At 40.2% G+C, this 14,724-nt stretch overlaps 1 protein-coding gene across 15 annotated transcripts in view; it reads right to left on the bottom strand.

Annotated features, from left to right (window-relative positions):
- Positions 1-14,724, bottom strand: part of DYM (dymeclin) — a 344,551-nt gene that overhangs the window by 304,249 nt on the left and 25,578 nt on the right. For 12 of the 15 annotated variants that reach the window (XM_026006032.2, XM_026006027.2, XM_072734786.1 and 9 more), the window contains exon 2: positions 12,405-12,596. The exons of the other annotated variants lie outside the window; for them this stretch is intronic. In XM_026006032.2, coding sequence (XP_025861817.1) covers positions 12,405-12,544 — 140 coding nt within the window. In that variant the 5' untranslated portion in view covers positions 12,545-12,596. The remainder of the gene's footprint in view (positions 1-12,404; positions 12,597-14,724) is intronic. 15 annotated transcript variants of the gene reach the window in all.

Below are 14,724 nucleotides of genomic sequence, written 5' to 3' on the forward strand. Positions count from 1 at the left end.
ATGTAAAGCTTATGTGAACGATAAAGAATTAAAGGAAAGAGAAAATGTTAAGCCTAATAAGTAAGTGGCAGGAGGATAGATGGACTTTTTTGTAACTGTTGTGGAATCATAAACTATAGTTGGGTCAGGAAGCTGAATTTTTTAATTATATATGCCCTAATTCACAGCTTTCAGCAATTTAGACTGGTTTTATTGTACTTACTTTAAGCACAAGCGTCTCATATGTGAATCTCAATAATGACAGATGATAATTCAGTTTATTTTTTTTTAAAGATTTTATTTATTTATCCATGAGAGAGACAGAGAGAGAGAGAGGCAGAGACACAGGCAGAGGGAGAAGCAGGCTCCATGCAGGGAGCCCGACGTAGGACTCGATCCTGGGTCTCCAGGATCACGTTCTGGGCTGAAGGTGGCACTAAACTGCTGAGCCACCCAGGGATCCCGATAATTCACAGTTTAAATCTTATTTAATGGAAAGCTAATGAGCAGAGAGCTGTTGGGGATGAATTATATGTAGATTTCTGAATACAGATTTGCTGACAACCAAACAATTATGAGGTTCAAAAAAGAAACACTGAAAGTTTTGCCATAAAATGATTTCAAAGTCGACATTATGTTAATAGTGTCACGTCTGGCCCACAACACATAAACTCTGACAAAGATATGACATTTCATCAGTTTAACACACAAACTGAGTAAACAAACAAGTAACCATTCAGTGAAGTATGGAAGCTTTCTGAAGGCCTTTTTTTCCCCTTAGCAGAGAGAAAATTAGAGAAATCATTCACAAAACTAACTAGAATCAGCCCATTCAGTGGTTAAACTGTGGGAATGCTAATGTTTTAAAAGGGCCTACTCATGGGAAAAAGAAAGGAGAAAAACTGCGTATAAATTTATTATAGCAATTTTTAAGGCACCAAGCAGAACCAAAAAGGTGTTCATATTCATGTGATTCACAGACAATCCTATACGTTGTCATTCAACTGCCAAAATGAAAGAACTGTAACTATTAAAATGTCAAAGTTTCAGCAGCCACCATGCTATGTAATATTGTCTTTATTTTCTCAAGAAAAGTAATAGAAAAAAAAAAGACTTAAAAATCCAGATTCCAACCAACACGGCGAGAAAAGGAAAGAAGGAAGTACTTGCAATAAAATGCACCTGCCCCTTAACTTTAATGTTTTAAGCAAGGCTATGGCCCCCATCTAAAGTGTTAGTTTGAGGGCGCAGTCAACCCCCCAAAACTCACACATATTCTAAACGGATCCTGCACAGAAAGGTATAAATGCAAGAACAGGAAATAAAGGTTCTGACTCAAGATGTAAAATCTGAACTTCTTTTGGTCCCTCACTTGGAGAAAACAAGATGCTCAAAAAAAAGTCAGATATTCTTTATTCCTTTATTCCCATGGTGAGGACGGGGAGCAGGCGTCTGATGACAGGAGCGGAGCTGGGGCGGGCGCGGTGCCCAGGCCCCCTTGAGGAGCGAGAACAAGCACGCACCGCAGGCACGCCAAAGGGGATAACACGCAGAGCACATGGGCATCAAGAACTCAGAGAAAAAAATAATTCTACAATCACTGATTTGTTTCTGTCCATTAAAAACTTGTGACCGAATTTCACAGAAGCCTCTTCTCCTGGTTCTCAGCTGAGGAAACGGATCAAGAACCCGCGGGAAAGGATCACACAGGCAGCGCCCGTGAGCAGAGGACACACTCCACTCGAGGCGAGCTCGGACACAGGCGCGTCAGCCGGGAAGGACGTCATGGCTCCCTCGATGGCGTGAACCTCGGCTCTCAGGCACCAAGTACCGCGGACAGGGACCCACCGCGCCCTGCCCTGCAAGTGAACACCTGAACGGAATCTGGCTAATCTTTACTCAAAGGTCGGCATGTAATTTGATGTGGCAGCTCTGCAGCCATTATCTGAAGCTCAGGCCCGATAATGCTCCCAAGTGGAGATGGTGCAGCATGAGGGCCCACGGACCCGCCTCTGGAGCTACAGAAACTGGGTTCAAGTCTGGTCCACATGGGCCATGAGCTGTGTGACCTTGGACACCAACCCCTGCCCCGGGGCTGTTTTCCCCCCCAGCAGGCCTGTCAGGAGATCTAACAAGGACAGGCCCGGAGGGCAAGGAGCCCAGCACCTGGCCACACAGTAAATGCTCAACTAACAACCGCTCAATTCACAATGATGTTTCCATTAGCCAAGTCTCTGGGCTGAATGCATATATTTTTTAATAATGTAAGAGGGATCTCTGAAAAAAAAATCAGACTAGGAAATGGAACCTTTAATCTCTCATGATTAAATAAATAAAATCTTTTTTTAAAAAAAGTTCATTTTTGGACTATCATGCAACATAGAAGAAAAAAAAACAAACCCATAGCCAAAAGTCCCTATGTAATTTATTTCCTCGCTCACTGTTCTGCAGGACTTATTCCTGCTGCAAGTCCACACTTATATTTGCTGTTCCCTCTACCTGGACTATTCTTTCCCCCCATTTGGTGGCTCAGTTGGGCATCTGCCTTCAGATCCCGTTGTGGTCCTGGGATGGAGCCCCACATCAGACTCCTGCTCAGTGGGGAACCTGCTTCTCCCTCTCCCTGCCACTCTGCCTACTTATGCTTTCTCTCCCATTTGTCAAATAAATTAAAAAAGTAAAATCTTAAAAAAAAAAGACTATTTTTTTTAAAGATTTTATTTATGTATTCATGAGAGACACAGAGAGAGGGGCAGAGACACAGGCAGAGGGAGAAGCAGGCTCCATGCAGGGAGCCCGATGTGGGACTCGATCCCAGGAACCCAGATCATGTCCTGGGTCGAAGGGAGTCGCTCAACCACTGACCCACCCAGTTGCCCCTGTTTTCATATTTTGTAACTTCTCTACAATAAAAGATTTGTATGATTAAAAAAAAAAAAAGACGAATCTACCAGCAAAGCCACTGCTAAGAACTCACTCCACTTAGGTAATTAGAGATATGCATAAAGACTTGGCTATAAGGAAGTTCGAGTTTTACATATAAACCCAAAAAAATAAACCAAACTGTCCAACATTAGTTAAATAAATTACTGACATCCATAAGACAGAATACTGTACAGCTGTCTAAAAGCTATGCTGTAGGGAAACACTGACATGAGGTAAATGTAAGTTACAGAAAGAACATGTGGAAGAATATGACGCAAACATTTTTAAATGAGAGAATTCACGGCATATACACCAGAATGTTAATAATGGTTACTTCTTTTGTCTTTCCTTTATCTTCTTTTAAGTAGGCTCCATGCCTAGCTCTGAGGACTCGGAGATCAAGACCTGGGCTGGGCTCAAGGGTAGGACACTGAACCCACTGAGCCCACCCAAGTGCCCCAATAAAGGTTACATCTGATTGCTATGATTTTTACCCTTTTTGTCTTCTTTGTACTTTGCTGTATACAAAGGCACCAAAAGCCAACACTCATTACCGTAGTATCAAAAACAGGATGGGACGCCTGGGTGGCTCAGTGGTTGAGCGTCTGCCTTTGGCTCAGGGCGTGATCCTGGAGTCCCGGGATCGAGTCCCACATCGGGCTCCCTGCATGGAGCCTGCTTTTCCCTCTGCCCCTCCCTCTGTGTCTCTCATGAATAAATAAATAAAATCTTAAAAAAAAAAAAAAAAAAATCCCGGGAGCTTAGGGAAGGATGACTGTGCCAAGGGCCTCCTTCTTGCCTTGTTTGAGCGCCATCTAGTGCTCAGTACGCTGTCCTCACGTAAGCTTCAAAGAGGACATTATGTAAGCAGAGACAACAGTAGAGTCCATGTCTGACCTGACTTCTAAAACAACTAATTCAAAAGAGTCGGAGGATTTCCAATCTTTAGGATAAAGCAGTCATCAGAAAAATCTGTTAAAATTTCTGTTTTTCATCCCTCAAATATTTTAGACTCTCAAGACCGAGCCTGTGCTCTTTTCTCAACTAATGGATATTTGGGATGCCTGAGTGGCTCAGTGGCTGAGTGTCTGTCTGCCTTTGGCTCAGGTCATGATCCCAGGGTCCTCGGATGGAGTCCTGCATCAGGTTCCCCCATGGGGGAGCTTCTCCCTCTGCCTGTGTCTCTGCCTCTCTCTGTGTTTCTCATGAATAAATTACAATCTTTTTAAATAAACAAATGGGTATTTACTCCCTGAAGAAGGGGAAAGTCAGACACTGTACATGTCTTATGGTGTTTTATCCTCCCCCAAAATCTAGACAGTAGGTATTATTTCCATTTTACAGAAGCATCAATAGGCCCAGTGAGATTAAGCAGTTTGCCTAGATTCACAAAGCTGGTAGGCAGTGGGACTGAGATGCAAGACAAAGTTGGTCTGGCTCTAAAATCTGTGCTCCCCCACGACCACGCCTCATTGTCTCTATTCTTTACAGGTCACCCAAAAAAAATCAACACATTTTTTGGAAAAATGATTCTCATTCTTAGTAAGTATACAAGCATGTAGGCCTCTAAAAAACAAAACCAAAAAAAAAAAAAACAAAACCCAAAAACAAACAAACAAACAAACAAAAAAAAACCAAACAGATCAAAAACAATCATAAATACAGAGAACTGGTGGTTGTCAGAGGGGAGGAGGTAGAGGGATGAATGAAATAAGCGAATGAGATTAAGAGGTTTAAACTTCTAGTTATAAAATCAGTAAGTCATGGAATGAAAAGTACAGCAGAGAATACAATCAAGAATATTGTAATGACGTTTGGTGACAGATGGTGACTACACATTGTGGAGAGCACTGTGCAATGCACAGAATTACTGAATCACTATGTTGTACATCTAAAACTATTGTAACATTGTATGTCAACTATACTTCAATAAAAATTAAGTATACACACTGTCACACTATTGCTGAGAGTACTGCTCTCAAATCTAGAACTGTAAATTCATTAAGTATGTTCAAATCAAGCATCAATTTAAGACAAAAAGAATTTTTAAAATATATGTATATATATATTTTTTAAGATTTTATTTATTCATAGAGACAGAGAGAGAGAGAGGCAGAGACAGAGGCAGAGGGAGAAGCAGGCATCATACAGACAGCCCGACGTGGGACTCGATCCAGGGTTTCCAGGATCACGCCCTGGGCTGCAGGCGGCGCTAAATCGCTGCGCCACCGGGGCTGCCCACTTTTAAAATATATTATGCTACAAGCTGTTCTGTTAACTGGCTGTGTCAGTACCGTAAGGACATAAGCCTCACATTTGGTTCTCCTGCCCTACTCTTCTGCTCCTTCCAATCTATCATTCAGCCTACCCAAAAAGTAATGTTCCTAAAACAATACTTTCACCAAATCCACTCTAAGAACCTACAACTCTAATCCTCAGCTTTCTAACAGGTGAGGCTGCCAAAAAATAAGCACCCTTCTCCAGGCCACCAGACCCAGGCAGCTTATCACTTTATCCTGCAACACCATGAATCATTTTGGGAAGTGCTTTCAGTGATCCATAAAATCCGTTCCCAGCCCATTACACTTGTTTCTCATCCCTGCCAACACAAACTAGAAGAATTAATGGAAGTCATTTGATCATACTTTACTCACAGCACAAGAATCAGTGTTGTTTTGCTTTTTGAAGTAGATTCCACACCCAGCATGGGGCCAATGCAGGGCTTCAACTCACAACAACCCTGAGATCAAGACCTGAGATAAGATCAAGAGTCCCGTACTATGGTCTAAGAGTTTGCGTCCTCCCTCCCACGATGTGTATGCTGAAATTCTAACCCCCAAAGGTGATCGTATTAGTAGGTGGGCCTTTGGGGGTGATTAATTAATGAGGATGAAACCTTCATGTATGGGATTAGTACCATTATTAGGCCCCAGGGACCTGGGTGGCTCAGTCAGTCAAGTGTCTGATTTTAGCTCAGGTCCTGGGATCAAGCCCCATTTTGGCCTCCCTACTCAGCAGGAAGCCTGCTTCTCCCTCTCCCTCTGCTGCTCCCCCTGCTTGTGCATGCACACGTTCTCTCTCTCTCTCTGTCAAATAAATTGATTTAATAAAATATTTTTAAAATTAAAAAGATAAAAAATGAATTGAATTGAATTTTAAAAAAAGAAGAAAGGCCCCCAGAGAGCTTGCTCACTCCTTCCACCATGTGAGGAACAGAGAAGGTACTGGCTATGCAGCAAGAGGAGGGCCCTTACCCAACTGTGCTGGTACCATAACCTCAGATCTCTAGTCTCCAGAACTGTGAACAATAAACTCCATTTATTTATAAGCTACCCAATCGCTTATATTTTGTTACAGTGGCCTAAACAGACTAAGACAACATGAAACATTCCTTGAAAGTACATCTAAGACTGGTAACCTCGGTTGCCTGCCTCTAGGGAGGAGAACTAGACATATGGGAAGACAGAGGAAGAGAGACTTGCCACTTTTTAACCTGTTTTTTTTTTTAATTTTAGACCACAAGAAAGTTTCATCAGTGCGCCCAGGTGGCTCAGTGGGTTAAGCAACTAACTCTTGATTTCAGCTCAGGTCATGACCTTGGGGTCATGAGATGGAGCTCTGGGTCAGGCTCCATGCTCAGCAGGAAATCTGCTTGAGATGCTCTCCCTCTGCCCCTCCCTGCCTCAAATAAATAAATAAATCTTTTAAAAAAGAATGTATTAACTTTTCAGACAAAAATAAATTATAATTGCTAAAATTCCATCTACATTGGGGATCCCTGGGTGACTCAACGGTTTAGCACCTGCCTTCCACCTGGGGCATGATCTTGGAGCCCCAGGATAGAGTCCCACATTGGGCTCCCTGCATGGAGCTTGCTTCTCCCTCTGTGTCTCTGCCTCTATCTCTCATGAATAAATAGAATCTTTAGAAAATAAAGATAATAAAATAAAATAAAAATTCCATCTACAGACACTATTGTTCTTCCAGTTCTTCACATCATCTGTCAATACCAAGGAGGGCTCAAGCCTCTGATCAGGCCCCTGTGATTGACATCTCCCTCAGGCAAATGAGCGTCCTCCTGGTCCATACCCACACACAGAACTGTGTCTTGCCTCAGTGCCTATCTCCATGCTCTTTTCAGAGGTGTCTGAATTCTCTTTCCTGCTCTCTGCCTTTCTAAACCATTCACCCCTCTTGGTGAATCATTCACAACCCCTCAAAAATACTTTCCAGGATCCTAAAATCCTGACTATCCATGTACCTTCTAACGTTCTGTTTAGAACAAGATAACTGATCCTAAAACTGATTTCAAAAAAATAAATAAAAAACACCGAAGAGGTAATACAGTGGATCTTGAACAATGCAGGGGTTAGTACTTCTAACATATAACCTGCAGAGTGGAAAATTCACATATAATTCACATATAATCTGCAGAGTTCAAGTCTGTGTTGTTCAAGGGTCAATAATTTCTGCTGAAGGACACAGGTGATGCAGTTAGAGTATCTAAATAAAATGAAAGCCTGATCTTGGCCTTTCTGCTGAAAACCTTTCAGCAGTTCCCACTGATACTAGGACAAAATCAAAACTGTTTTTTTGTTTTTTTTTTTTAAACAAGGCCTCTCAAATCTGCCAGACCCCACCCCTCACCTCTTCAGTGGTGCACATGTGACATGTTCTTTCTCACCACAGGGCTTTCCCTCTGCCACTCAGCTACTGCCACCAGTCCTCTGCTGCTCCCACCCCGTGTCTGGCTCAGCACTCCAAGCATCACTCCTGCTTCAGCTGCCTCCAGAAAGGAGTACTGAGGGCTACAGAGGAGGGAAGGAGACTTTCATTAAATATCCTGTGGTACCTTCTGGAATGTGAACCAGAAGTGAAAAAACAAACCTATGCCACTTCCTCCTGGAGATCTGTGACCCATTCTAACTCAGACACTGAGATGCTGCTACTGTAACTTCTATCACAGCTTTTGTCATACTTCACTGTACTCATGTGTTGGTTTACAGATGGATTATAAGTCCTTTGAGGGAAAGAGACAGTGTCTAGTTCATTATATCTTGAGAAGCAGATGAATAAATAATAGTTTATAAACAGTTAAAAGTCATTTGGTCCAGTCGTTCTCAGTAACAAGCATGACACATATCATAAATGCGTTCATACATACCATACGCTCATGTGGGGGTACCCAGATGCCCACGAACCAAAAAATAATAATAATAATAATCACAGTTTTGTTTCTATAAAATCAACCATGCAAGTAATTTAAAAATATTTCATTAAGAAAAATAAACAGCGGGAGGGGGTAGGGGATGGGTTAAGTGGGTGATAGATATTAAGGAGGTATCATGTGATGTAATGAGCACTGGGTTTTATATAAGACTGGATGAATCACTGAACTCTACCTCTGATACGGGTAATAAACTATGTTAATTAATTGAATTGAAATTTAAGAAGGAAAAAGAATCAGCATATTACTTAAACTTTACTCTTAAATTAATCTGGATTTCATTTCAGACTTTTGCTTGACCAGTAATTTTAAAAAAGTAAAAAATTAAAAACTATTGAAGAATCTAAAAAGATGTTGCAATCACGCGTGGAAACTCTAACAAAATCTGATTACTACCAAAAATAATTTAGGGTAAGGAAGGATGACATTAGTCCTAAAGGCCTTACAATTTCTTTTTTTTTTTTTTTTTTTGGCCTTACAATTTAAAAAAAAAAAAAATGGCAGACACCAACTTTTGGCTGCAAAAATGGGCCGCACTTGAAAACAGCACATATGTACCCAAGCAATTCCAGGAATGAGCAATCTGAAAAATGTCTAGATTCAGAGTCTCCCCTACACAGATTCATCTTAGTCCTGAGCCCCTAAGACTATTCCCCCACACACCCACAAGATGCACGTTATTCACACTTTTAGCTTTTCAGACTTCCTGAGATTTCCCTAGGGTGAATTAAGGAAAAGGCCATTCAAAAGAATAAATACATGAGAGCAGCAAAGACGAAGAATAATTGACAAAGCCAACTACAGAGCCACCAGTAATTCAAACCCTGAGTGTGGCCAACTCCAGGTGGGTAAGAAATAGACATAAATGACTAACAAATTATTCCCATCACTGTTTCTTAAGACGCCCATTCTGCCCCCAGGGCTCCAGAGTGCCAGTTCAGCATAAATCAAGAAAACAGGCACATGCACATAATTCTTCAAAAGTACTTGGCTAGGGCAGCCCCAGTGGCTCGGCGGTTTAGCGCCACCTTCAGCCCGAGGTATGATCCCAGAGACCTGGGATCGAGTCCCATGTCAGGCTCCCTGCATGGAGCCTGCTTCTCCCTCTGCCAGTGTCTCTCTCTCTCCTTCCCTGACTCTCATGAATAAATAAATAAATAAATCTTAAAAAAAAAAAAAAAAGTACTTGGCTATTACATTTTCTCCTTTGCTACTTAAGTTTTAGAATGAGCTTATCAAGATCTCTCCACCTCACCCCCCCCGGACCCCCCAAAAAAAGCTGTTGGGAATTTAACTGGAATTGTCTTCTCTTTTTTTCTTTTTAAAGATTTTATTTATTTATTCATGATAGTCACACAGAGAGAGAGAGAGAGAGAGAGAGGGAGAGAGAGAGAGAGGCAGAGACACAGGCAGAGGGAGAAGCAGGCTCCATGCAGGGAGCCCGACATGGGATTCGATCCCCGGTCTCCAGGATTGCGCCCTGGGCCAAAGGCAGACGCCAAACCGCTGAGCCACCCAGGGATCCCTGGAATTGTCTTCTCTATAGGTCAACGGGAAGAATAGACATTCTTATGATAGTCCTCCTAATCCTTTAAACATGGTTTCTCTCTCCATTTAGTTAAGTCGTCTTCAATGTCTTTCAGAAGACAGAGAAATACACTGTACTGTAGTGTACATAGGTGAAAAGAGAATTTGTTTTGAAAACAAATAATTAAGTCTCTTATATGCCCTTTCTTCTTGAAGTATTATTTCCACAGGAGCTGTGGTGCTCAGTGACAACTCCTCAAGGATTAAGGAAGTGGTTTCAAAATTTGCTGATGCTACAGCTGGCTCCATTTGCCCTCTCCTGCTAATCCACAGCATCTTTAATTTTCCAAGGATCTCAGAAGCAGTACTAATAATAAGTAGCCACTTCATATAATGTGCGACAAATCCATGCTATCACAAGAACTGCAAACTAAGCGAAACTTCCGAGGTCCAATCCAACTGTATGCAGAAGTTAGAAATTAATATTTATTGCCAAAACATATAAATACTTCACAAAAAGGAAATACCAATAAGCCTTGGTCCTTATATACATAAAAATAAACATAACCTTGATCATTAAAGAATGGTAATTGAAACCATAAGGACCACACAACACACACACATACATAGAATTTTTTTTTTTTTTTTAATTCACCATCAAAAGAGAGTCCTTCCAAGCCTGAGATTGAGGTAGGAGGGAAATATTTGTCACCATTATACTATTTTCATTATTGAAAACTGATAAGGGAAGAGACTTAAGTGTTTATCCTTATTTAATATATTAAAAACTGCATTTTATATAACCTAAATGATGAAGAAAAGCTCTTCTTTACAGAAAAAATTGCAGTTAATAAGTGTAGAAGAAATGACCAAATTAAAAATAGCATCATTTTGTAATCTCTTATGAAATAGCTGATTCAGACAAAAATCATCAATGGACGCTAAAATATACTAAAACCTCTGAGCAATCTTAGCAGAACTGATTATAAAACCATATATTTTCTGTATCCTGATGTAATACAGCATGAAGTATATAGCATCACTTACACAATACCCTTACCAAAGCTGTTTAAATTTTATTAAGTCTTTAAATCTGACTTCCAGTTTACAGAAAACACAAAGAATTTTAAAAGTTGAGAAATATGAGAAGCAATCAGGTCAATCCAGGAAGGTGGAACGTTCCACAGAAAAACAGAGCCAGTTTATCCAAAAAATTCATAGCATGGGGGGAAAAAACTGTGGAAGGGGCTGGAGAGTGAAAGAAAATCTCTCTTCTAAAGATATTTAAGAAATATAACTACCAAATGCAATGTATATACCTTATTTCGTTCCTTATTCTAGCAACTTATAAAACTGGGGAAATGTCAATATGGACTGGGTAGGAGGAATTATTGTTAATTTTGTTAGGTCGACAATGATATCATGGTTACAGAAGAAAAGTCCTTATTTTACTTTAAAACACTTAAAAAACAAAAATAGATAAAGCAAATATGGCAATAATCCAAATGGTTATTAATTATGAATGGATAAATAAAATACGGTATGTTCATACAATGGACTACCTTTCAGAAATAAAAAGGAATTAAAAAAAAAGGAATAAAAAAAAAAATAAAAAGGAATGAAGTACTGATACCTGCTATAACAGAACCGATTCAGAGATTTCAGGGACTAGAACATCTTTAGGGGGTCATATTCTGCCCATCACACTAAACCTGTAAAAAATAAAAATAAAAACTCGGGGCACCTGGGTGGCTCAGGGGTTGAGCGTCTACCTTTGGCTCAGAGCGTGATCCCCGGGGTCCTAGGATCAAGTCCCACATCATGCATGCTTCTCCCTCTGCCTGTGTCTCTGCCTCTCTGTCTCTCATGAATAAATAAATGAATCTTTAAAAAAAAAAAAATGGGAATTTTATACTCTAGTCACTCTATTATATATCATTTTTTATAAGAAAGTTAAAAATGAGGTACTGGTTTTTATATATTAAATTGGCATAGGTCAAAGTGCCTAAAAATGCAGCAACTTAACAAAAATGTGGGAAACTGACCTTCTTATTATACCCTGCTTGTAGGAGCACAAATTGGCATTACTTCCATGGAGCAGTTTAGCAATATCTACTAAAATTATAAACACACAGACTGACCCAGCAATTCTACTTTGGGGTTTTTATACTAGAGATGTATTTGTACACATGGGAAATGATGTATGCAGCATTATTTGTTGTAACAAAAGCCTTAAAAGAACATCCACAAACAGAAAACTGATTAAGTATATTCTACAGATACTCTGCAGCCATTTAAAATAAAAAAAAAAAAAAGAAAAAGAAAAAGACAGTTGCATATAAGCATATATATACACATTTTATTCAACTGGGGAGGGCGGGGAAGCAAGAAACAGAAGAAAAAAAAAGAACAAAAACCAAGGTATGTGTAGTATGCTAACACTTGTGTTCAAACAATTCTGTAAAATGAGATATATGCTTAAATAACATTTACTATTCTAGATGATTCAAAAACTGCTATGAGGAACCATCTCTGGGGGAAGGAAGGTGGCTGGATGGTAGAAAGAAGAGAGAACAAAGTATTTCCTACTTTCATACCTTTTGTATTTTCTACTGGTACATGTACAACAGAGGATGAATCAATGGACAGACAGGACATTAAAAACTTTTTTTTTTTCTTAATTAGCATACCACGCAAGTTCATGTGGCCATCTACACAAATTTTCAATCTCCAGGTAACCTTTTACCTGCTGGTTGGTGCAGGGAAAGAAAATGAGAGAAGCTGATTCCAGAACGGGTCGTTCTCAGAGACAGATTCTGTGCCCGATAACTTTTTTAAGTACTCATTTTTAGGAAGATCACCAATTCTGCTGCTGTTCGATCCCATCTTCTAATCTGGTAGATAACTTGCCCTTAAGCCTTCATTTCCACAAGACAACCTATAAAGAATGAAAAGAAATATCAAACTTGTTCAAAATTCATCATTATATTTTTCCTGTCCTTGGCCTAGATGTAAAAGCAAAAAACAAAAACCTGTAAACTCACTTAAGGAAATCACACTTCTCTTTATTTTTAAATACATTAGACACCAGATACAAAGTTACAGAGGAGGGAAATGCGGCTAAAATCTGTCTTAGCCAACACACACACACGAAAATCCAAGTCTATGCTTACAGAATGTCGAATGAGCATATCTCTGCCTAAGAATACATCTCAAAGCAAATTCCTAACAATGACAACTTATTACAAGTTGTCTGAAAAATGAGGCTCCCTTACAATGAACAAAGGTGATAAATAAAGACTAGATGTCTCGGGGCACCTGGGTGGATCAGTCAGTTAGGCATCTGCCTTCAGCTCAGGTCGTGATCCTGGGGTCCTGGGATCAAGTCCAGCATCAGGCTCTCTGCTCAGCAGGGAGTCTGCTTCTTCCTCTCCCTCTGTCCCCCCTCCCACCACTGGTACACATGCTCACTCTCACATGTTCTCTGTCAAATAAATAAATAAAATCTTAAAAAAAAAAAAAAAAAAAAAGACTAGATGTCTTAAAGGTGCGCAGGAGGCGGGCAAGTAGCTGAAGTGATGACCATGTGCTACTTACACTCAAGGGAGAATGATGCCCAAACTGAGTTACATGCTGCACAAGAATGGGCTCCCCATTCCAAAGCAGTCCCACTTACTTAGCATCCCTCTTCTTCTTCTGCTGTCATGCACATCAGCATTTGTTGGCATGCTTCTTCTTCTAAACTATGAAGCATCTGCATTTTTCTGACAATAAGAACTACCTTTTTTTTTTTCTGGAGATGGAGAGGGGAAGGACAGAAAGAGAGGGGGAAAGAGAATCTTAAGCAGGCTATACACCCAGTGCAGAGCTGGAATGGGCCTCAATCTCATGACCCTGAGATCATGACCTGAACCAAAACCGAAAGCCGGACACTAATGGACTGAGCCACCCAGGTGCCCCTCTTATTCATCCTTCTATCCCCAATGTCTACATAACATGTAACAGGCATCCCCTAACTAGTATGTTGAAGGAAAGAGTAGGTGAATAAGTGACTAGCATCTTCAATGTTCTGGTTGGTCACTAAGGAGAAAACTTATAGTTCAGTTAAAATATGAATCACTAGTTCGAGCCTCAGAGAGGGCACCAAAAAATAAATAAATAAATAAATAATAAAATATGAATCACTGTCTTCCTCAAATCTCATTTAACCGAGTTCTGGATCATGTTCTATCTCCTTTTGTTCAGGAAAAGTCTCTCATTGACAATAATAAAATGACAGTGAGATGAATAATAAATTACACTATGCTAAAATTACCATCTCACTGAAGCAAATGATGTCCAAAAGGAAACTCAGGTTGGAGGAGAACTTCTATTAGTAGTGACTTACTTTTTTTTTTTTTTAAAGATTTATTTAAAAGAAAGAAAGAAAGAAAGAAAGAAAGAAAGAAAGAAAGAAAGAAAGATAGATAGATAGATTTATTTATTTATTCATGAGAGATGCAGAGAGAGAAAGGCAGAGACATAGGCAGAGAGAGAAGCAGGCTCCCTGCAAGGAGCCCAATATGGGACTCGATCCCAGGACCCCGGGATCACACCCTGAGCCAAAGGCAGACACTCAACCCCTGAGTCACCCAGGCATCCCATTAGTGACTTACTTTCTTACGTCTGTACCTCCTTACTCCACAGAGACACTGAAGCCAACATCAGAATGTGGACACATGCTTTCCATGTTCTTTTTTGAACTCTGGGACTGGCTTAAGCTAAATTATCTAAAGACATGAGGTTTTCCCCAGTGCACATGGACAGCTGGTCTTCTGAATATGAGGGAGAATACTGATCTGGCTTCTTGTCACCTGGCCCTGAACTCAAGACCACTACTACTTTCCTCCTCCCTTCTCAGGGAACAGGGACCCCCCAAACCAGCTGGCTCCAACTGATCCTCCATATCAAGCCAGCTAACCGTAAGTCTTGATTTTGGTTTAATTTCTTAAATAAGGAATTACTAAGTCCAATTAGAAAATGCTATAAAAATATCCTAAGATATATAAATGTCTTACTTGTTATAA

The sequence above is a fragment of the Vulpes vulpes genome, chromosome 13, assembly GCF_048418805.1.
Source record: "Vulpes vulpes isolate BD-2025 chromosome 13, VulVul3, whole genome shotgun sequence".
NCBI classification, from domain to species: domain Eukaryota; kingdom Metazoa; phylum Chordata; class Mammalia; order Carnivora; family Canidae; genus Vulpes; species Vulpes vulpes.